The sequence below is a fragment of the Balaenoptera ricei genome, chromosome 11 (genome assembly GCF_028023285.1).
Source record: "Balaenoptera ricei isolate mBalRic1 chromosome 11, mBalRic1.hap2, whole genome shotgun sequence".
Taxonomy (NCBI): domain Eukaryota; kingdom Metazoa; phylum Chordata; class Mammalia; order Artiodactyla; family Balaenopteridae; genus Balaenoptera; species Balaenoptera ricei.
The window spans coordinates 78,086,037-78,109,575 of record NC_082649.1 but is presented as its reverse complement, the minus strand read 5'-3'; the positions used below and the strand labels follow the sequence as shown (position 1 = coordinate 78,109,575).

The following is a 23,539-nucleotide window of genomic DNA, read 5'->3' as shown; positions in this document are numbered from 1 at the left end:
TCAGAAAACTAAGAATAAGGGGAACTTTGTCAACTTGATGAAGAGCCTCTTTTTTATTACCCTCATCTGACATTTATACCAAAAGATGAAAAACAATGCTTCCCCCCTAAGTGTGGGAAGTAAGGTAAGGATGTCTATTCTTGCTACTCCTATTCAACATAGTGCAGGAAGCTCTAGTCAATGCAATAAGGCAATAAAAAGAAATAAAAGGCATACAGATAGAAAGGAAGAAACAAAACTGTCACTATTGCTAATGACATGATTTTCTACTTAGAATATACTTAAGTGATCTAAAAAAAAAAAGAAAAGAAAAGAAACCTCCTAAAAGTAAGTGAGTTCCACAAGGTTGTAGGATACAGACAGTTTTTTTTTTTTTTTAAAACATCTTTATTGAAGTATAATTGCCTTACAATGGTGTGTTACCTTCTGCTTTATAACAAAGTGAATCAGTTATACACATACAATATGTTCCCATATCTCTTCCCTCTTGCATCTCCCTCCCTCCCACCCTCCCCATCCCACCCCTCTAGGTGGTCACAAACCACCGAGCTGATCTCCCTGTGCTATGCGGCTGCTTCCCGCTAGCTATCTATTTTACGTTTGGTAGTGTATATATGTCCATGCCACTCTCTCACTTTGTCACAACTTACCCTTACCCCTCCCCATATCCTCAAGTCCATTCTCTAGTAGGTCTGTGTCTTTATTCCCGTCTTGCCACTAGGTTCTTCATGGCCTTTTTTTTTTTTTTTTTTCCTTAGATTCTGTATATATGTGTTAGCATACTGTATTTGTTTTTCTCTTTCTGACTTACTTCACTCTGTATGACAGACTCTAACTCCATCCACCTCATTACAAATACCTCCATTTCATTTCTTTTTATGGCTGAGTAATATTCCATTGTATATATGTGCCACATCTTCTTTATCCATTCATCTGTTGATGGACATTTAGGTTGCTTCCATGTCCTGGCTATTGTAAATAGAGCTGCAATGAACATTTTGGTACATGACTCTTTTTGAACTATGGTTTTCTCAGGGTATATGCCCAGTAGTGGGATTGCTGGGTCGTATGGTAGTTCTATTTGTAGTTTTTTAAGGAACCTCCATACTGTTCTCCATAGTGGCTGTATCAATTTACATTCCCACCAACAGTGCAAGAGGGTTCCCTTTCCTCCACACCCTCTCCAGCATTTATTGTTTCTAGATTTTTTGATGATGGCCATTCTGACCGGTGTGAGATGATATCTCATTGTAGTTTTGATTTGCATTTCTCTAATGATTAATGATGTTGAGCATTCTTTCATGTGTCTGTTGGCAATCTGTATATCTTCTTTGGAGAAATGTCTATTTAGGTCTTCTGCCCATTTTTGGATTGGGTTGTTTGTTTTTTTGTCATTGAGCTGCATGAGCTGCTTGTAGATCTTGGAGATTAATCCTTTGTCAGTTGCTTCATTTGCAAATATTTTCTCCCATTCTGAGGGTTGTCTTTTGGTCTTGTTTATGGTTTCCTTTGCTGTGCAAAAGCTTTTAAGTTTCATTAGGTCCCATTTGTTTATTTGTGTTCTTATTTCCATTTCCTGGGAGCTGGATCAAAAAGAATCTTGCTGTGATGTATGTCATAGAGTGTTCTGCCTATGTTTTCCTCTAAGAGTTTGATAGTGTCTGGCCTTACACTTAGGTCTTTAATCCATTTTGAGTTTATTTTTGTGCATGGTGTCAGGGAGTGTTCTAATTTCATACTTTTACATATATCTGTCCAATTTTCCCAGCACCACTTATTGAAGAGGCTGTCTTTTCTCCACTGTATATGCTTGCCTCCTTTATCAAAGATAAGGTGACCATATGTGTGTGGGTTTATCTCTGGGCTTTCTATCCTGTTACATTGATCTGTATTTCTGTTTTTGTGCCAGTACCAAACTGTCTTGATTACTGTAGCTTTGTAATATAGTCTGAAGTCAGGGAGCCTGATTCCCCCAGCTCCATTTTTTGTTCTCAAGATTGCTTTGGCTATTCGGGGCCTTTTGTGTTTCCATACAAATTGTGAAATTTTTTGTTCTAGTTCTGTGAAAAATGCCAGTGGTAGTTTGATAGGGATTGCATTGAATCTGTAGATTGCTTTGGGTAGTACAGTCATTTTCACAATGTTGATTCTTCCAATCCAGGAACATGGTATATCTCTCCATCTATTTGTATCATCTTTAATTTCTTTCATCAGTGTCTTATAATTCTCTGCATACAGGTCTTTTGTCTCCTTAGGTAGGTTTATTCCTAGATATTTTATTCTTTTTGTTGCAATGGTAAACGGGAGTGTTTTCTTAATTTCACTTTCAGATTTTTCGTCATTAGTGTATAGAAATGCAAGAGATTTCTGTGCATTAATTTTGTATCCTGCTACTTTACCAAATTCATTGATTAGCTCTAGGAGTTTTCTGGTAGCATCTTTAGGATTCTCTATGTATAGTATCATGTCATCTGCAAACAGTGACAGCTTTACTTCTTCTTTTCCGATTTGGATTCCTTTTATTTCTTTGTCTTCTCTGATTGCTGTGGCTAACACTTCCAAAACTATGTTGAATAATAGTGGTGAGAGTGGGCAACCTTGTCTTGTTCCTGATCTTAGTGGAAATGGTTTCAGTTTTTCACCATTGAGGACAATGTTGGCTGTGGGTTTGTCATATATGGCCTTTATTATGTTGAGGAAGGTTCCCTCTATGCCTACTTTCTGCAGGGCTTTTATCATAAATGGGTGTTGAATTTTGTCGAAAGCTTTCTCTGCATCTATTGAGATGATCATATGGTTTTTCTCCTTCAGTTTGTTAATATGGTGTATCACATTGATTGATTTGCGTATATTGAAGAATCCTTGCATTCCTGGGATAAACCCCACTTGATCATGGTGTATGATCCTTTTAATGTGCTGTTGGATTCTGTTTGCTAGTATTTTGTTGAGGATTTTTGCATCTATGTTCATCAGTGATATTGGCCTGTAGTTTTCTTTCTTTGTGACATCTTTGTCTGGTTTTGGTATCAGGGTGATGGTGGCCTTGTAGAATGAGTTTGGGAGTGTTCCTCCCTCTGCAATATTTTGGAAGACTTTGAGAAGGATAGGTGTTAGCTCTTCTCTAAATATTTGATAGAATTCACCTGTGAAGCCATCTGGTCCTGGGCTTTTGTTTGTTGAAAGGTTTTTAATCACAGTTTCAATTTCAGTGCTTGTGATTGGTCTGTTCATATTTTCTATTTCTTCCTGGTTCAGTCTCGGCAGTTTGTGCATTTCTAAGAATTTGTCCATTTCTTCCAGGTTGTCCATTTTATTGGCATAGAGTTGCTTGTAGTAATCTCTCATGATCGTTTGTATTTCTGCAGTGTCAGTGGTTACTTCTCCTTTTTCATTTCTAATTCTATTGATTTGAGTCTTCTCCCTTTTTCTCTTGATGAGTCTGGCTAATGGTTTATCAATTTTGTTTATCTTCTCAAAAAACCAGCTTTTAGTTTTATTGATTTTTGCTATTGTTTCCTTCATTTCTTTTTCATTTATTTCTGACCTGATCTTTATAATTTCTTTCCTTCTGCTGGCTTTGGGGTTTTTTTGTTCTTCTTTCTCTAATTGCTTTAGGTGCAAGGTTAGGTTGTTTATTCGAGATGTTTCCTGTTTCTTGAGGTAGGCTTGTATTGCTATAAACTTCCCTCTTAGCACTGCTTTTGCTGCGTCCCATAGGTTTTGGGTCGTCGTATCTCCATTGTCATTTGTTTCTAGGTATTTTTTGATTTCCCCTTTGATTTCTTCAGTGATCACTTCGTTATTAAGTAATGTATTGTGTAGCCTCCATGTGTTTGTATTTTTTACAGATCTTTTCCTGTAATTGATATCTAGTCTCATAGCGTTGTGGTCGGAAAAGATACTTGATACGATTTCAATTTTCTTAAATTTACCAAGGCTTGATTTGTGACCCAAGATATGATCTATCCTGGAGAATGTTCCATGAGCACTTGAGAAAAATGTGTATTCTGTTGTTTTTGGGTGGAATGTCCTATAAATATCAATTAAGTCCATCTTGTTTAATGTATCATTTAAAGCTTGTGTTTCCTTATTTATTTTCATTTTGGATGATCTGTCCATTGGTGAAAGTGGGGTGTTAAAGTCCCCTACTATGATTGTGTTGCTGTCGATTTCCCCTTTTATGGCTGTTAGTATTTGCCTTATGTATTGAGGTGCTCCTATGTTGGGTGCATAAATATTTACAATTGTTATACCTTCCTCTTGGATCGATCCCTTGATCATTATATAGTGTCCTTCTTTGTCTCTTGTAATAGTCTTTATTTTAAAGTCTATTTTGTCTGATATGAGAATTGCTACTCCAGCTTTCTTTTGATTTCCATTTGCATGGAATATCTTTTTCCATCCCCTCACTTTCAGTCTGTATGTGTCTCTAGGTCTGAAGTGGGTCTCTTGTAGACAGCATATATATGGGTCTTGTTTTTGTATCCATTCAGCCAGCCTGTGTCTTTTGGTGGGAGCATTTAATTCATTTACATTCAAGGTAATTATCGATATGTATGTTCCTATTCCCATTTTCTTAAATGTTTTGGGTTTGTTATTGTAGGTGTTTTCCTTCTCTTGTGTTTCTTGCCTAGAGAAGTTCCTTTAGCATTTGTTGTAAAGCTGGTTTGGTGGTGCTGAACTCTCTCAGCTTTTGCTTGTCTGTAAAGGTTTTAATTTCTCCATCGAATCTGAATGAGATCCTTGCTGGGTAGAGTAATCTTGGTTGTAGGTTTTTCTCCTCCATCACTTTAAGTATATCCTGCCACTCCCTTCTGGCTTGCAGGGTTTCTGCTGAAAGATCAGATGTTAACCTTATGGGGATTCCCTTGTGTGTTATTTGTTGTTTTTCCCTTGCTGCCTTTAATATGTTTTCCTTATATTTAATTTTTGACAGTTTGATTAATATGTGTCTTGGCGTGTTTCTCCTTGGGTTTATCCTGTATGGGACTCTCTGTGCTTCCAGGACTTGATTAACTATTTCCTTTCCCATATTAGGGAAGTTTTCAACTATAATCTCTTCAAATATTTTCTCAGTCCCTTTCTTTTTCTCTTCTTGTTCTGGAACCCCTATAATTCGAATGTTGGTGCGTTTAATGTTGTCCCAGAGGTCTCTGAGACTGTCCTCAGTTCTTTTCATTCTTTTTTCTTTATCCTGCTCTGTAGTAGTTATTTCCACCATTTTATCTTCCAGGTCACTTATCCTTTCTTCTGCCTCAGTTATTCTGCTATTGATCCCATCTAGAGTATTTTTAATTTCATTTATTGTGTTTTTCATCCTTGCTTGCTTCCTCTTTAGTTCTTCTACGTCCTTGTTAAATGTTTCTTGCATTTTGTCTATTCTATTTCCAAGATTTTGGATCATCCTTACTATCATTATTCTGAATTCTTTTTCAGGTAGACTACCTATTTTCTCTTCATATGTTAAGTCTGGTGTGTTTTGACCCTGCTCCTTCATCTGCTGTGTGTTTTTCTGTCGTCTCATTTTGCTTATCTTACTGTGTTTGGGGTCTCCTTTTCACAGGCTGCAGGTTTGTAGTTCCCGTTGTTTTTGGTATCTGTCCCCAGTGGCTAAGGTTGGTTCAGTGTGTTGTGTAGGCTTCCTGGTGGAGGGAACTAGTGCCTGAGCTCTGGTGGGTGAGGCTGGATCTTGTCTTTCTGGTGGGCACGTCCACATCTGGTGGTGTATTTTGGGGTGTCTGTGGCCTTATTATGATTTTAGGCAGCCTCTCTGCTAATGGATGGGGCTGTGTTCCTGTCTTGCTAGTTGTTTGGCATAGGGTGTCCAGCACTGTAGCTTGCTGGTCGTTGAGTGAAGCTGGGTCTTGATGTTGAGATGGAGATCTCTGAGAGATTTTTGCCGTTTGGTATTACGTGGAGCTGGGAGGTCTCTTGTGGACCAGTGTCCTGAAGTTGGCTCTCCCACCTCAGAGGCACGGCCCTGATGCCTGGCTGGAGCACCAAGAGCCTTTCGTCCACACGTCTCAGAGTAAAAGGGAGAAAAAATAGAATGAAAGAAAGAGGCTATAATATAGTGAAGTAAAATAAAGCTATTATAAAGCAAAGCTATACAGACAAAATCTCACCCAGAAGCATATACATATACACTCACAAAAAAAAGGAAAAGGGGAAAAATTAATATATCCTGTTCCCAAAGTCCACCTCCTGAATTTGGGATGATTCGTTGTCTATTCAGGTATTCAACAGATGCAGGCACATCAAGTTGTTTGTGGAGTTTTAATCCGCTGCTTCTGAGGCTGCTGGGAGAGATTTCCCCTTCTCTTCCCTGTTCGCAGAGCTCCTGGGGTTCAGCTTTGGATTTGGACCCGCCTCTGCGTGTAGGTCGCCTGAGGGCATCTATTCCCCGCCCAGACAGGAAGGGGTTAAAGGAGCAGCTGCTTCGGGGGCTCTGGCTCACCCAGGCCGCGGGGAGGGAGGCGTACAGAGGAGGCGGGGCGAGCCTGCGGCGGCAGAGGCCGGCGTGACGTTGCAGCAGCCTGAGGCGCGCAGTGCGTTCTCCCGGGGAAGTTGTCCCTGGATCACGGGACCCTGGCAGTGGCGGGCTGCACAGGCTCCGGGAGGGGCCGTGTGGAGAGTGACCTGTGCTCGCACACAGGCTTTTTGGAGGCGGCAGCAGCAGCCCCAGCGTCTCACGCCCGTCTCTGGGGTCCGCGCTGATCGCCGCGGCTCACGCCCTTCTCTGGAGTTCGTTTAGGCGGCGCTCTGAATCCCCTCTCCTCGCGTGCCGCGAAACAAAGAGGCAAGAAAAAGTCTCTGGCCTCTTCGGCAGCTGCAGACTTTTTCCCGGACTCCCTCCCAGCCAGCTGTGGTGCGCTGACCCCTTCAGGCTGTGTTCACGCCGCCAGCCCCAGTCCTCTCCCTGTGATCCAACCAAAGCCCGAGCCTCAGCTCCCAGCCCCGCCCGCCCCGGCGGGGGAGCAGACAAGCCTCTCGGGCTGCTGAGTGCTGCTCGGCGCCGAGCCTCTGTGCGGGAATCTCTCCGTTTTTCCCTCTGCGCCCCTTTTGCTGTGGGGTCCGCACTGATAGTTGCGGCTCGCGCCCGTCTCTGAAGATCGTTTAGGCGGCGCTCTGAATCCCCTCTCCTCGCGCACCAGGAAACAAAGAGGGAAGAAAAAGTCTCTTGCCTGTTCGGCAGCTGCAGACTTTTTCCCGGACTCCCTCCCGGCTAGCTGTGATGCGCTAACCCCTTCAGGCTGTGTTCACGCCGCCAACCCCAGTCCTCTCCCTGGGATCCGACCGAAGCCCGAGCCTCAGCTCCCAACCCCGCCCGCCCCGGCGGGTGAGCAGACAAGCCTCTGGGGCTGGTGAGTGCTGCTCGGCGCCGAGCCTCTGTGCGGGAATCTCTCCGCATTGCCCTCCGCACCCCTGTGGCTGCGCTCTCCTCCGTGGCTCCGAAGCTTCCTCCCTCTGCCACCCGCGGTCTCTGCCCGCGAAGGGGCTTCCTAGTGCGTGGAAATCTTTCCTCCTTCACAGCTCCCTCCCATTGGTGCAGGTGCCGTCCCTATTCTTTTGTCTCTGTTATTTCTTTTTTCTTTTGCCCTACCCAAGTACGGGGGGAGTTTCTTGCCTTTTTGGAGGTCGGACGTTTTCTGCCAGCGTTCAGTGGGTGTTCTGTAGGAGCAGTTCCACGTGTAGATGTATTTCTACTGTATCTGTGGGAAGGAAGGTGATCTCCGCGTCTTACTCTTCCGCCATCTTCTCTCCTCCCCCGATACAGACAGTTTTTAAAAATCAATTGTATTTCTGCATACTAGCAATGAACATGTAGACACTGTATTTAAAAATGCAATTTACAGTAGCTCAAAATTATGAAATACTTAGGTATAAATATAATAAATCATTCACAGAACTTGTATGCTCACTGTGACATAATGCCGATGACTGAAATCAAAGAAAATCTAAACAAATGGGAGACATACCATGTTCATGATTTGGAAGTCTCAGCATAGTAAAGATACCAATTCTTCCCAAATTGATATACATATTTAATGCAGCTCTTACCAAAATCCCAGTATGACTTTTTATATGGACAAAGATTATTCTAAAATTTATATGAAGACAAAGGAACTAGAATAGCTAAAATAATATTGAAACGAAGAATAAAGTGGGAGGAATCAGTCTACCTGATTTTAAGGCTTATTTTACAGTTACTATGTGGCTGTTCATGAAGTGATAGACATGTATGTCAATGGATCAGAATAGAGAAGCCAAAAAATAGACTCAGTGAATATTCCCAACTGATTTTTGACAAATGTACAAATCCCTCAATGGGAAAAAAAAAAAAGAGAGACTTTTCAAAAATGATCCTGGAGCAATCAGCAAAAAATGAACCTAAAATTAAGTCTTATACCTTATGTAAAAGTTACCTCAAAATGTATAATGGACTTAAATGTAAAACATGAAACTATAAAACTTTTAGAAGAAAACATAAGAGAAAATCTTTGGGATCCAGGGCTAGGCAAAAAGTTCTTAGACTTGACATTGAAACACAATTCATAAAAGGAAAAAAAATCACATATTAGACATCATCAGAATTAAAACTTTTGCTCTTTAAAAGACCCTGATAAGAGGATGAAAAGACGGATACAGACTGGGAGAAAGTATTTACAAACCATATATCTGACAATGGACTAGTATCTAGAATATATATAGACCTCTCAAACAATGGTAAAAAAAACCCCAAGCAATCCAATTAGAAAATGGACAAAAGTCATGAAGAGGTATTTCACTGAAAAGGTTTTATAGATGGCAAGTAAGTGCATCAAAATATGTTCAATATTATTAGCTGTCAGGGAAATGTAAATTAAAACCACAGAGATATGTCACCATATACCTATTGGACTGGCTTAAAAAAAAAATAGTGATAACACCAAATGCTAATGAGGATGCAGAGAAACTGGATTACTCATATATTGCTGGTGGGAATGTGAAATGGTACCAGTACTCTGCAAAATAGTTTGGCAGTTTCTTATAAAACTAAACATTCACTTACTGTACTCCTGGGCATTTATCCTGAGGGAATGAAAATTTATGTTCTCATAAAACCTGTGCATGAATGTTCATAGTAGATTTATTTGTAGTAGCCAAAAACTGGAAGCAACACAGACGACCTGTACTGGGTGAACGGTTAAAGAAACAGTAGTATATCCAAACCACAGAGCACTACTCAGCAATGAGCTATTGATAACGTGGAACTAACTACCTGACTGAACCTTCAGAGATTTAGGCTATAGGAGAAAAAAGGCAATTCCCAAAGATTACATACTGTATGATTCCATTTATATAGCATTCTTTTTTTTCTTCCTTTTTTTTAAAATTTATTTTTGGCTGTGTTGGGTCTTCACTGCTGCACGTGGAGTTTCTCTAGTTGTGGTGAGCGGGGGCTACTCTTCATTGTGGTGCGCGGGCTTCTCATTGTGGTGGCTTCTCTTGTTGCAGAGCACGGGCTCTAGGGTGCATGGGTTTCAGTAGTTGTGGCACATGGGCTCAGTAGTTGTGGCTCATGGGCTCCAGAGCGCAGGCTCAGTAGTTGTGGCACACGGGCTTCGTTGCTCCGCGGCATGTGGGATCTTCCAGGACCAGTCCTCAAACCCATGTCCGCTGCATTGGCAGGCAGATTCTTAACCACTGCACCACCAGGAAAGCCCTATATAGCATTCTTAAAGTGACATAATTATATAAATGAAGAACAGATTTGTGGTTGTCAAGGGTTAAGTCAGTGTGAGGTGGGAGGGCGATGGGTGTGGCTATAGAAGGGCGGTAGGCAGATCTCTATGGTAATGAAAACATTCTGTATCTTGAGCGTATCAAAGTTAGCATTCTGCTTGTGCTATTGTACTGTAGACTTGCAAGATGTTACCGTTGGGAGAAATTGGGTAAAGGGTACATGGAATCTCTCTGTATTTTTTTCTAACAACATTATCTCAAAATAAGAAGTTTAATTAAAAAGGGGGGACACGTGAACAAAAAGAATTGGGAAGATAACAGTGTAATTGTAGAAGCTGCCTAAAAAGGCCAGAGACTGATTTAGAAGGAAAAAAATGTGAAATCTAAGGAATTAGTGGCATTATAAATCTACAAAAGTGAGAGTGAAGGAATACGAAAAGAATGTTGAAAAAACAGTAAATAATATTAGATCCCCAGAGTCGTTGCCTAACCTTCATAGCCTGGGAGCTGTCCCTCTCACCGTTCCTCCACTCCCCAGAAGGAAGGCTGGAGGGGGGTGAAGCACAGGATCTGTGACTGGGGTCACTGGGCATAGCTGAGGACAGAGCTATGGTGATGAAAACAGGGGGATTAAGTGAAAGTCTGCATAACGGGGCTTCCACTCTTTCCCACACTTAAATCCCAGAACAATGGCAGCTAGGCACGAGATTGAAAGACACTTTTCTGGGGACTTTGACCAGCCCAAGAAAAGAGACCTAGAAATACCAACCAGGAAGCCAGTCACTCTAGGCCTGTGTTGTCCACTATGGTAGCCACTAGCAACATGTGGCTACTGAGCATTGAAACATAGCTTGTCTGACTTGAGATGAACTGTAAATATAAAACATATTAAGATTTTTGAATATTGTACTTCATATAAAACATGTAAAGTATCTTGTTAATTTTTATTACATGTTGAAATAATATTTTTATATACTAGGTTAAATAAAATATGTTATTAAAATAATGTTTTAGGAGAGTAAGAGACTGAATTTCTCCCAGGTTGAAAGCAGAAAAGTAACTTTTATGGAGCTTTGGTGGTTTTATATGTAAAACGAAAGCAACAGGATATCAACATGAAGGAAGCAATCAGCCAGGAAACAGAACAAAGAAAAGCTTAGCCATATATGTGTATACATATCTATGATATATGTGATGTGTCACTCTCTAGCTAATTCCTATTGAAGTCAAGGGGTTTTTTTTGTTTTGTTTTGCTTTCTTTTTTAAGTATAATTGGCTGACTGCCAGAAATAGGCAGACCATCTGGATGTCCATATGGATTGTTCTCTTCTGCTGAATTTATCTTGAACTCTGGGTGAGATTAACACAGATTTTGGGAAACAGCAGAGGTCTTTCATGTATCAGTATGTGTCCAATATGCAATATGTATGATTCGTTGAGTGAGTCATTCTGTTTGGATTGGAATCCCAGATCTTCAGTTTAGTAACTGTGATTTAGGTCTGGTAACTGTCTTTGCCTCTGTTTCCGCATCTGTAAAACAGGAATAAAAACAATAGTATTCTTTAAGTCATTGTGACTGCATGATTTACTGTGTGAAAAAGGCTTAGCCCCTGACACATAGTAAGCATTGTGTTAATGTTAGCTATCATTATTATTACTGTGGGCTAGTAGCTCTAGTATTGTCTCTAATCCTTAGGACAGCCTGTAAAGTAAGTAGTGTTATCTGAGAATCCAAGGCTTAGAGAAGAAGCTGCTCTCCTGGGCCACAAGTCACTTCAAAACCTGAGCTTTTTCCATTATCCTATCTTGCCTCATAAATTTTAGTACCTCATTGCTGATAGAAGCCTTTTATATCATCTTAGGCGGTTACTGAACTTGTCTGCATAATGGATCGTTAAAGGCTGGGCTCTGGGGTTGGAGAGGCTTGTGTTCGAATCCTGATCCCACCCCTCAAAGCAGCTGGGTGGTCTTGGACAAGCTACTCAACTCCATGAAAGTTTCTCAGGTTGTAATAAAGATTACATTAGATAATGTATGGGAAGCTCTTGGCACACTATGTGCTGTGTGATTATTAATTTTTCATGATTATGATTTTTATTATAAATATGATCTAAGTCTCAGAGCTAGTTAGTCGTGGAGGTATAACTGAAATTCTGGTAGGTCTTTTATTCAGTGCTCTCTCTTCTCTACTTTGCTATCTAATTGGTTAGTTTTCATTCATCCTTTTAGAATCTACATTTATAAAGTCAGAGCTGTTAGTGAAGATTTTATAAGAACACTTTCCAAGAGTTTTTTTGAACTGCCAAGTCCAGAGATTTAGGATGTAGCTTGGTGCTGAAGTAATTGGCTCTCTTAGTCTTGCATTATAAGAAGTTCCCTTTCAGAGTATAAGGTTGAGAACCATGAAAGGAACTCTCACGTTTTGGTAATTGCTTTAAGGAATAGCTTACCTTTTAAAAACATGCATTATTCAGCTGCAACTCCTTCCTTCCCTCACCTTGCCGTTTTGAGAATCTCCTCATCATACATCTTCACAATCTTGTTTTCTGAGTTTTACCTTTTAACTATTTCCTCAAGTACCATCCCATAATAATATTTTCTTTTCTGTTTATCAACTAGTTGGGGAAGTGATGTACTTGTTAGAATTTAAGAGTTTCTGAGGAATATAGAAATGATTCAGTCTTAGGAGAATACAGAAATGATTTAATCTTAGGTGAATATAGAATGATTTAATTTTCTACCTGTCAAAGAACTGAAGCATCGTGAAACTGGTCTTAGCTACTTGAAGCAAGCTGTACACTATTTACTGCAGTTATATCACGTCAACAGACAGTTCGTGATCAGAGATTAATTCAGAAAGTCTCATTAATATGTTGGACTAACAACAGGGATGAGATGTTTTAATACCTCCTTGAATGCAACATTTGTTGTTTTCTTGTGTGAATGGGATGGATTTAGCTATGAAAAAGACCGAACTCCACAGTGCTCTGATATTGATAAAGTGGGTGTCTTCTAAACTTCTTTTAAATTTATTCGTCCTCTTCCTAGAGTTAACCAGATAGATTATAGTTTAATTTTCCCAATGGGGAGTTTTAAAGCAAAAGGACTAACATTTTTTTTCCCCAACATAAGTGAGAGAACATCAGGAAATAGAATTGCAAATATATTTCCATTTTGTCATAAAGAACCTTAACATTTTTCCCTGTTACTTAGACATCAGTTTAAACTATGACATTTCTCTTGTTTTGACTAGCACTAGAGTAAGAGAGAGTAATGTTCTATATTACAAGGACCTCATTGCCTGAAATAAATCTCTAAGGATACCTTAAAATTCTCTTACCCCTCTCTTCTTGTGGTCACCATGGCTCTTCTGTTTGGTTATTGAGCTGCTTCACAATGACAATCATGCTAAACTTTTCACCTACTGTTTTGAGCTCTCCCTTTCAAACTGGAGATTAGAGAGAAATAAGTTTCACTTCCTCCCATCCCCCATAATGGAACCCAGGCTGAGCCAGGAAAGCTTTGTGTTCGTCATTGATCCATTCATCAATGCAAAGTTATTAAGTGCTTTCCATTCAGCATCTGTGGAAGGTGCTGTGAAAACTGCAAAAGGCACTTTGGACCTCAAGAAACTCCCTTATGTTCCTCTTCTACTTTCCCTTCCTCCCCATCTTTTACCAACTTCCCAAAGAATTTGAGGCTGTTTACTAAATCAAAGGTAGTGTGCAAGTACTAAAACAACCATAAGACAGAAATGTGACCATCTTTACTAGTATAAGTTGGTAGGTCCATGGAATGAGAGAACTAAATTTGGTTGTAGGTTTCCTGATCCCTAAGGCTGAAAGGGAATTACTAGCTTATGTAGCCTTCTTTGTCTGACCAGAGAAAGCACTACAGTTTTTCCATGCTGGTAGACTCTCTTTCGGATCAAAACTGAAGGTGGAATTTACTGGTTTACAAAGCGAATGTTGACTTTAGTGCAGTTTTCAAACAGGAATAAGTATCAGGAGGAAAGATTGAGGGCATGGATTCATATCTGTCTTGCTTACTGTTATGTCCCAGGGCTCAGCACAGTGCCTGGTGCATAGTAGGTATTGGATACATAGTTGTTCAATTAAAATGGTCCATTCAGGGCTTCCCTGGTGGCGCAGTGGTTGAGAGTCTGCCTGCCAATGCAGGGGACACGGGTTCGAGCCCTGGTCTGGGAAGATCCCGCATGCCGCGGAGCAACTAGGCCCGTGAGCCACAACTACTGAGCCTGCACGTCTGGAGCCTGTGCTCCGCAACAAGAGAGGCCGCGATAGTGAGAGGCCCGCGCACCGCGATGAAGAGTGGCCCCCGCTTGCCGCAACTAGAGAAAGCCCTCGCACAGAAACGAAGACCCAACACAGCCAAAAATAAATAAATAAATAAATAAATTTATTAAAAAAAAGTCATTATAAAATGGTCCATTCAATGGACAATTTGCACTGACTTTCAATAACAATGAAGACACTATATACTCTGCCTTTGAATGTTGTATTCTCTCTCCCCAGAAGGCCATCCTCTAGCCCTTCTTTACCTCCTTCTCATCCTTCAGGTCTCATGTTAAATCCAACTTCTTTTGTTTTAGTATCTCAAAAGGATCTGCTACTGAATGTCCTTTGCTGCAGTTCCATTTATAAGGAGTTAACACATATTTCATTTGTTCATTTGAAAATCCAATGTTTTTTGCGGTGCAGAGCAGCCACGTTATTGTAAGTACTTACTCAGACAAATTAAATGATTCTGTGTAGTAGTTCTGAAAAGTCTAATTTCCATGTGCAGAATCATGTTTATCATCACCCAAATTCAAAGGCACAACATAGCACATTTACATTGGTAACTTATTCATAACATTCCCTTTCTACCTTGTTTGTTTGTTTTATTGTTAGAAACCAACCCAAATCCCATCTGTAGGATGACACACATAAAAGGATGAAATTTAAATATCAGGGCTGTGATGGGGCGAAGCAATTGAGGCATACACGGCCTTGAATTGGTGCCCTTTGCCTCCTGGCTGCATTACGTAAAGATAGAGGGATTGCCAGATTTTCCTTTAAGGGTTTGACTAACTGCTTCTTCAAGGCCTTAAGGTTTCTCAAGGAAGTGTACAGATAAGGCATTTTTAAACACAGTATTGGCCCAGGAGGAAGTCTTTTGGGGCTTTTACTTCATGATTACTGAACTTTCCTGCAAGCTTTTTTCCTCCACAGATTCTCCCTCCAGGAAGAGACGGAACATTCTTTACAATTCTAGCCTCCTTAAAGAATGACCTCCTCGTCTCAACGAGCGTCTTTTGGTATTACTGGCAAAAATGAATTATCTTAAAGCTAACTTTTATTTTAAAGCAAAAATTCTCTTTTGGAGGGGGAAGAATCTAATCTCAAGCCCTAGAACATATAAGGTTAACGGCAAACTTGCTTCAAGGAGAGAAACGGAAAAAGCAAAGTTGCTAAGTCGGCTGAAGAACTAATCAAGCATATTGTTCCCTTGATTCTGTAAAATTACAACGAACCTTTTAGAAAGGATGAAAAGATGTCCGTGATGTGCTCTCAGTTTACTTTGTCTGTAAATGCATGTTCCCTCTTCCCCGTGGTTCCAGAGGCACTGGTGTGTGCTGAAGGGGTTCTCCTGGCTAAGGGCTGAGTGTCTTTCCAGATGACAGATGGTTCCCTCTGCTGGCTGAACTTAAATTCGGTCCTCCGAGCTGAGCCAACCTGGGAGGAATCGCTATCCTTCTCACTGATTATGAAAACAGTTTTGAGATTCATCCTTAAAGAAACCAACCATCTATGACCAGTTTAAGTGCACACCGGAACTGATGATGAGCTAACTTACTTCCTCCTTCCCTCCCTTCCTCCCTCTCTCCCTCCGTTCTTTCCTCCCTCCCTTTTTTCTTACTTCCTTTATTTTGAGAAAAACTTAAAGATACAGACAAGCACAAAAGGCAGTATAATAAGCATCTGTATTTCTACTATCTAAAAAGGAGCATCTGTTTATGGCTAGTCAAATTTACTTCTGGTTTGTGTGTTTGTTTCTTTTTAAAGAAATTATTGATGAAACTAAATTCCCTTTTAACTACCATAGCCTGTTTTCCTTCCACCCTTCACTCTCTCAGCTGCCTGTACATCCTGCTGAAAATTCCCTACCATAAATTTAGGATGTAATATTTAACTAGTCTATTGTTTATATTTTTATGTACACACATATATATACCAACAACCAATATATACTATTTTGTTTAAATATTTTATGTTTAAATCTTTCCTTCTTGTTGCTTTTTTAATGTAACAGTATTTATGACATTTATCTGTATTGATGCCTATAAAATCAGTTGATTTTAACAGCTGCATAATATTCCATCCTATAAATATAGCACATTTTATTTGCCTATTCCCTTTCCAATGCAACTTTTAGGTCATTTCCAAGTTTTGCTATACAAAAACAAAAAAACACTGCAATAATCTTTTTAGTATATGTCTCCTTGTGTCCATGTTGCTTGAACCCAGTATACCCTGCAATAAGAATCAGTAAGCTGTAGGATATATGTAGTATTACTTTTGATAAATATAACAAAATTGCTCACCAGGATGATACCAATTCATGATTCAGCCAGAAGTAAACTAGAGTATTATGCTATTTTTTTCCACTTCTTGGACAACACTGAATTTTGTCTGTCTTCTTCATGTTTACTATTCTAGTAAAAGATATTTTAATATGCGTTTTCCTCTAGTGAGTCTGAGCTTTTTTTTTTATGTTCTTTGTCCATTGAGATTTCTTCTTTGAACCACCATTTTTTTCTATATCTTTGTTCATCTTTGTTCTTGATTTTTGGAGTTCCTTATACATTCTGGTTACTTATTCTCTGTTACGTACGTTGCCACTATCTTTGTCTGGTCTGGCATTTGAGAAGATTACTGCTTCTGATGATCAGTAAGTTAAATTGTTATGGTTTCTAATTTAATTCTATGTATTATCAAGGAATTAGGTGTTATCTTTCTCCCTTCAGTCCATTGCCAATCCTTTCGGATCCTCTTTCAAAATATGCAGCAGATGACTGCCCACTTCTCCCTGTCCCCTGTGCTATCTGATGTTTTATCCTCATTTAAAAAAATTACTCTCTCAGGGCTTCCCTGGTGGCGCAGTGGTTAAGGATCCGCCTGCTAATGCTGGGGACATGGGTTCAAGCCCTGGTCTGGGAAGTTCCCACGTGCTGTGGAACAACTAAGCCCGTGCACCACAGCTACTGAGCCTGCGCTATAGAGCCTGCGAGCCACAACTACAGGACCCATGCGCCACATCTACTGAAGCCCGGGTGCCCTAGAGCCCGTGCTCCATAATAAGAGAAGCCACCATAATGAGAAGCCCATGCATTGCAACGAAGAGTAGCCCCTGCTCTCCACAGCTAAAGAAAGCCAGCGTGTAGCAATGAAGACCCAACAGTGAAAAATAAATAAATAAAATAAATGAATTAAAAAAAAATTACTCTATCAATAGATATACCCTTCATATATTATTATGCCCATTTGACAGAAGTGAAAAGTGAGGCTCAGTGAAGTTAAGCAGCTGTATAAGACACAGAGATGGTAAATGTATTACCAGAATTCAAACTCAGGTCAGTAGGACCAAAAACCCTTGTTCCTTCCACTGTCAGTTTCCCTCAGATTCTCATGGACACCAAGGTTTCAAAGGAAAGGAAGTAGATTGACCCATAAAATACCTTTCAGACAGATGCTTTGGTATAGACTGCCACAAAACCAGAAAAGTACTCTTCCTACCAACTTCTGGGTTGGCCTCATCTTTAGGCAAAATGGAAAACCCCTGTGCCAGGACTGGCTGGCTCTGAGGAAGGGCAAATAATAATGCAGCCAGAACAGCCCAGGACTAGAAATGGGAAGATGGAATGTCAAAGCACCATTCTACTCCTTACTTTATGTGATCTTGTAGGAGTCACTTAAGCCACTCTTGAATCGTGATCTCTCTTGTGCAGAGTAATGACAATACTTAGAAGTTGCACATGTGCCTTTATTCTACCCTTTTAACAGTACCAATGCTGTCATGCTAGCTCAGTTTTCACGGTGAATGTCCGTAATGAAGTTGTACTATAAGCCATCTAGATCACTGCAGAAATGATTATCTGAATTTCTGTTTATGGTGTAGGTATCCCAGGACTGCCTGCTTGCCGAGACCCTCTGTAAAACTCCATGCACCCTGCTGTTGAGCGCTCTGAGGAGGTAACAGTATTCAGAGAGGTAGAGTTTACTTAATTTAAAATTTTTCGTAGAGTTAGGTATAACTGACCTACTATGGGTATCCTCATAATAGTAGTAAGATTTCTATGTACATATAAAATAGACCTCTTAAAATGGTAAAATTTTGGGGCTCAATTTTCTTGGAGAATTTACCCTCTCCTGATTTCTATTTGTAGCTGCCATTTAAAACTTGGGGTATAAATATTATGTCAGTTAAATAAAGGAGTGATGACTTCACTTTCTGGAGAAAGCATTACCTTCCCTTTCATGAAATGTAGCTTTACTGTTACCTGATTGACATGCTATTATATTATTCTCCCTTCCACCAGACAGTTAACATATTTAATAATTTTTATGTATAAAAAGTAAGGTTAAGCAGTTGCAAAGACAAGTTGTTATGCTTTGCATAGTTTTGAGAATGATCGTGGAGATGAAATGACGTTAGTAGTAGCAGGAGGACACGCTGATATGAAACGTATCTCCGGAAATAGCAAAGGATTGTTCTTGGTCAGAGGAAATCCTAGTGGCATTCGCTGGGACAGTGCAGAATAAATCTTATTAAAAGCCCTGAGGATAGGGCAAAATAATTACTCTTCTTTGTATGTCTTTGGATGGTTTCACTGGATAAGTTTAATATACATTAAAAAAAATAGCAATAAAGGAAGGGAATGTGCTAATGTGACAAAACTTCCCCAGTTTTGATGATGTCAGTGGACAGTGTTCATTTAATCCCTCCCTAGAACTCATTTGTGTATACCCCTCTCCTTTTCTCTCACCCCTTCTCATCTTTACTCCCCACATAGTATCTCCCATTCCGAGGTCTCAACAAAGAAGTTAGCATGTGTAATAAATATAAATATTGAATAGCCCCATGTGTCAGAACACAAAGATTTTGTATGCTTTCAGTCAAGACCCAGTCTCCTGTTTCCACTTTACATTGTCTGCTTACTTACTCTTGGCCCTGTTTTCTATTCTCGTTCCACAGTTGCTTGAAACTCATGGATTCATGCAAAAGACTGCCCCTCAAATTTGTAGGACTGTGACACATTGCTATATTTTCTAGAAGTACTCACCAAATGCAGATTATGGAGGGATGAGTCAGGCATCTTCACTTCTTAATGTGCCTGATTTCTTTCTGGTGAATCAGCTTCCCGTCTAGAGTGTTTTTCTGGAAGATGCAGAAGGTTTAAGGACAGTAAATGAAATGAGCTGAAATGGAACCCTGGTGTTACGTGTTTCTTTATTATGAGCTTTGCATGGGATTGTTTGATCCTTGTGTTATGGTTCTGTTTAGTGTTTTTGAGCCCTGAAGCAAGGCTCTTTTTAACATGAAAGCTGTCAATATGAAATATATATATCTGAAAGAGGGGCTTTTTAATATTAATAATTAGCGGAAGGAGGAATTATAGGCTATAACTTTGAGTTTTAGGATCTCCACTTATTTCTCTTTGCTTATAAACACTTCTCTTTTCTCTCCTCGTAGTAAAAGGCATGTGCTTATTGATTCCAAAGTCCCACACTTTGCTGTTTCTTTTCTTTAAAAAGACTGACTCAGATTTCTGCTATTTGCTGTGTGATCTCAGTTAACGCACTTAACCTCTCTGAGCTGTGGTGTCTTCCTCCATAATATGAGGCTAATTGTAGGAACTACCTCATAGAATGGTTGTAAAAGATTAAATGACGATTTTTATAAAATGATTAACAGGATACCTGGTGTACAGAAACTCTCAAAAAATGGTAAGAACTATTATCAGCAGGAAATGTGCACTTACGAATTCTGTATTGGTGTTTAAGGACATCATTTTCAATATTCCGTTTCTCTTAGGATATTACCTATTGCAGTTTTCAATGAGGCAAGATATAGAGATATCTGAGACCAAAAAACTAAGGTAAAATAAATAACATGGCAAAGTACCATGTAGATAATCTTTGGTAGTCATGATCCTGTACAAGCCTCATTGCTTTGAGATTACATGCTGCCAGTGTAAAAGCCAGATCTGATTGATGTTTTATATTTTATAATTTAACTTTATGCTGTACTTTCATTCCAAGTCTCCTCATGTATTTGGCAGGATGATCAAGGAAGCTCTGAGTGTGACTTATGTTTCTAGTTAAAACCAAAACCCAATATCACTAGGTGAGGTAGTGAATGGAGGTTGAGTATTTTGAGGAGAGAAACTGCTAAATGCAAAGGAATATTTCCTATATGTTTTTACTTGTTTCCATTTCTAGTATGGCTAAGTGAACTCTACTGAACCTGGCATTTTCACAGATAACAACTATAAAGTATGGGGGAAAAATTACCTGAAAGCTTTAGAGAGTGAAAATAAGCAGGTAGATTCTGAAAGGGAATTGAGATTCAACACTTGGAAGCAGGGGCCAGCGCAGAGTGAGTTACCCGTTTTACAGCTTTTCGACTGAGGACATGTTGAGGTTAATTAATGTCACTTGGGGTGACTAATTCCAGTAGAAAAAACACAGTCTTTTTGGTTTGAAGACCCAAAGAACAGGGTTCAGGGCAACCACAGCCACTGGATAATGAAGCTAGAATTCTGGAAAGGAGAGAGGAAGACAGGGGAGGCTCCCAATTCAGCGAATAAATACTACCCAAAGTTTTGACTGACCCCTGAACCACGAACGCATGGAGCAGATATAAAGTAGCACAGCTAAAGATGAAAGAACTGAATTGAGATTTGAGCTGCCACCCGAGAGATAGTGTTCAATTTGTGTATAACTGAATTAATTGCCTGCTAAAACAAATAAATCAGTGTTCTTCAAAGAAGTCTAACAGATTTTAGAGTCTTTACTCCATAATATTCACATTCATACATTCCCATGATACAACCCCGAATTACAGAGCATATGAAGAACCAAGAAAATGTGACCCCTTCTGAAGAGAAAAGGCAAGACTAATTCCAAGATGACCCAAAGGTGGGAATTAGCAAAGATTTTAAAGCAGCTATTATAACCATGCTCAATGAGGACAGAAAGATACACTCATAATGAGTAAAAACATAGTAAATAGAAACTACAGAAAAGAACCAAATGGCAATTCCAGAACTGAAAAGTACAATATTTGAAATAAGAATTCACTGAGCTTACATCCATTGGAAATAACCAAAGAAGGTGTCAGTGAACCTAAAGATAGAGCAGTAGAAATTTTCTTTCTGAAGAACGGAAAGAAAAAAGATTTAAAAAACTGAACAGAAAAAAATGAAAAGAGCCTCGGGGGCCTTTGTGACATAAGTAAAAATGTCTAACATACAAGTAATTGGAGTCTCAGAAGGAGAGAAGAAAGAGAATGGGACAGAAAAATATTTGAAGAAATAACGGCCAACATTTTTTAAATTTGATGAAACACATACATTTACAAATCAAGAAAGTCAGTGAACCTCAAACAGGATAAATTTGAAGAAAACTATGCCTGTGCACATCGTATTCAAACCGCTGGACACCAACAATAAGGAGAAAATTTTGATAATAGCCAGAGAAAAATGGCATGTTACCTTCCAGGAAACAGTGCTTTAAATTAGCACTACCTTCTCATCAGAAACTACAGAGTCTAGAAAAACTAAAATGATGTTTTTGAAGAGAGGAAAAAAAACCCTGTTAACCCAGAAATCTATATATAGTGAAAATATCCTTTGAGAATGAAGGCTAATTAAAGACATTTTCAGATAAAAGTAAACTAAGAGAATTCATTGCCAGCAGACCTACATCACAAGAAATGCTAAAGGAAGTTATTCAGGCTGAAGTGAGATAACACCAGATGGAATCTTAAATCTTCAGGAAGGAATGAAGAATGTCAGAGATTGTAAATATAAAAGAGTATTTTTTTCATCTCAGTGTCTTTAAAACACACAGAACTTTTAAAAGCCAAATCATAACACTGTCTTGTGGTGCTTATAATGTGCTGTGTGTAGATGTCATACATAAGACAATTATAGCATAAATAATGAGGGGGCTGCATAGTAAATGGACTTATACAGTTGTATGGTTTTGGATTTTATATGAGGTGGTATGAAATGAACTCTAAGTAAACTGTGAAAGGTCAAGAATGTATATTTTACTGCTTAGAACTATCACTAAAAATCCAATAGATAAATTAAAGTAGAATCCTAAACACCTTTCAAATGATCCCAAAAGAATGCAGGAAAGAACGAACAGAGAACAAGAAACAGAGGGGGCAAACAGAAACCAAACAATGAAATTGTAGCTCTAAATGCAACCATATCATGCTAATCATATTTAATTATAGTAAATGTTAATGGACTAAATACTTTAATTAAAAATCAGAGTTTATCAGGATGGATTAAAAAAAAACTACTTTCTGTTAAAAGATAAACTTTAAATATAAAGATACAGTTAAGTTTAAAGTAAATTGGTGGAAAAAGATACACCATGGAAATAGCATAAGAAGTCTAGAGTGCCTATATTAATATCAGAGAAATTAAACTTTAAGACAAAAGGTATTACCAGAGTTACTGTTTGATAATAATAGATAGGTTATTACATTAAGATAAGAATTATAAATTAGTGTATATACCTGATAAAATTCCAATGAGATTATTTTTGAGTCTAGAATTTTTTGAGGACTATCTCAATTTTGCGTCGAGACACAGGTGACTCATCACTTCAGGCTAACAACCATTTCATAAAATTGTGGAATCAAAGCTCAACACAAGTGAAAAAAAGCATAGTTGGAGAGTGTGGATATCTGTATGTCAAATATATGTGAGGGTGCCTAGCCTGGAATCACGTGACACAAATCCTAGTTATTACTAGCTTCTTTATTAGCTAGCTAAGAAATAGTACCTCATTTGTGATGGTTTATAACCAATTTAAAATAAGATTAATAAAATATACATAGAAAATCAGAAAAGAAATCCACCAGTCACTGTTGCTAACAGGGTTGCGAATATATACTAAGCACATAAATTCACTCTTGGGTTTTCTGGCAGGCAGAGCAAAGAGGGAAACACAGGAAGTTGCATATTCTTATGATCAGATATGTTAAAACATGTCAGAAACTTCTCATGTGATCTTGAAGATCCCTTCCTGTATTTGAGATTTCATAAAAATGGGGTAATAACATCTACCTTTCAGAATCTTGGTAGGAATGATTGAGACCACACTGGTACATAAATGTTAGTTTACTGTTGTCTTTATATAACTCCAATAAAGTTTCATGGTAGAAATCTAAGGAGTCTGACTGTAGTTAACTTAGTTAAAACTCCAGAGTCTGAACTACTATGGGTCATCTAGTTACTATTTATTTAAGTGCCCCTATGTTGTCAGTAACCGTGAAGCATTTTTACAGTCTTCCCCATACAAAGTAGATGTTACTGTCTGTGTTTCATAAGTTAGGCAGCTGAGCCCCAGAGAAGTGATGTCACTTGACCAAGGCCATGTATAAAGGTTTTAGTCAAAACTTGAACCCCTAAGAGTTTGATAGTGTATGGCCTTACATTTAGGTCTTTAATCCATTTTGAGTTTATTTTTGTGTATGGTGTTAGGGAGTGTTCTAATTTCATACTTTT

General features: G+C 39.0%; 1 protein-coding gene across 21 annotated transcripts in view; it reads left to right on the top strand.

Moving 5' to 3' along the window:
• The window catches only part of FHIT (fragile histidine triad diadenosine triphosphatase), a 1,501,610-nt gene that overhangs the window by 415,269 nt on the left and 1,062,802 nt on the right, over positions 1–23,539 (top strand). For 11 of the 21 annotated variants that reach the window (XM_059940087.1, XM_059940081.1, XM_059940084.1 and 8 more), the window contains one exon: positions 17,908–17,999. The exons of 8 other annotated variants lie outside the window; for them this stretch is intronic. In XM_059940087.1, the coding sequence (XP_059796070.1) occupies positions 17,952–17,999 (48 nt within the window). In that variant the 5' untranslated portion in view covers positions 17,908–17,951. The remainder of the gene's footprint in view (positions 1–17,907; positions 18,000–23,539) is intronic. 2 more of the 21 variants (XM_059940093.1, XM_059940094.1) reach the window with 1 other exon arrangement.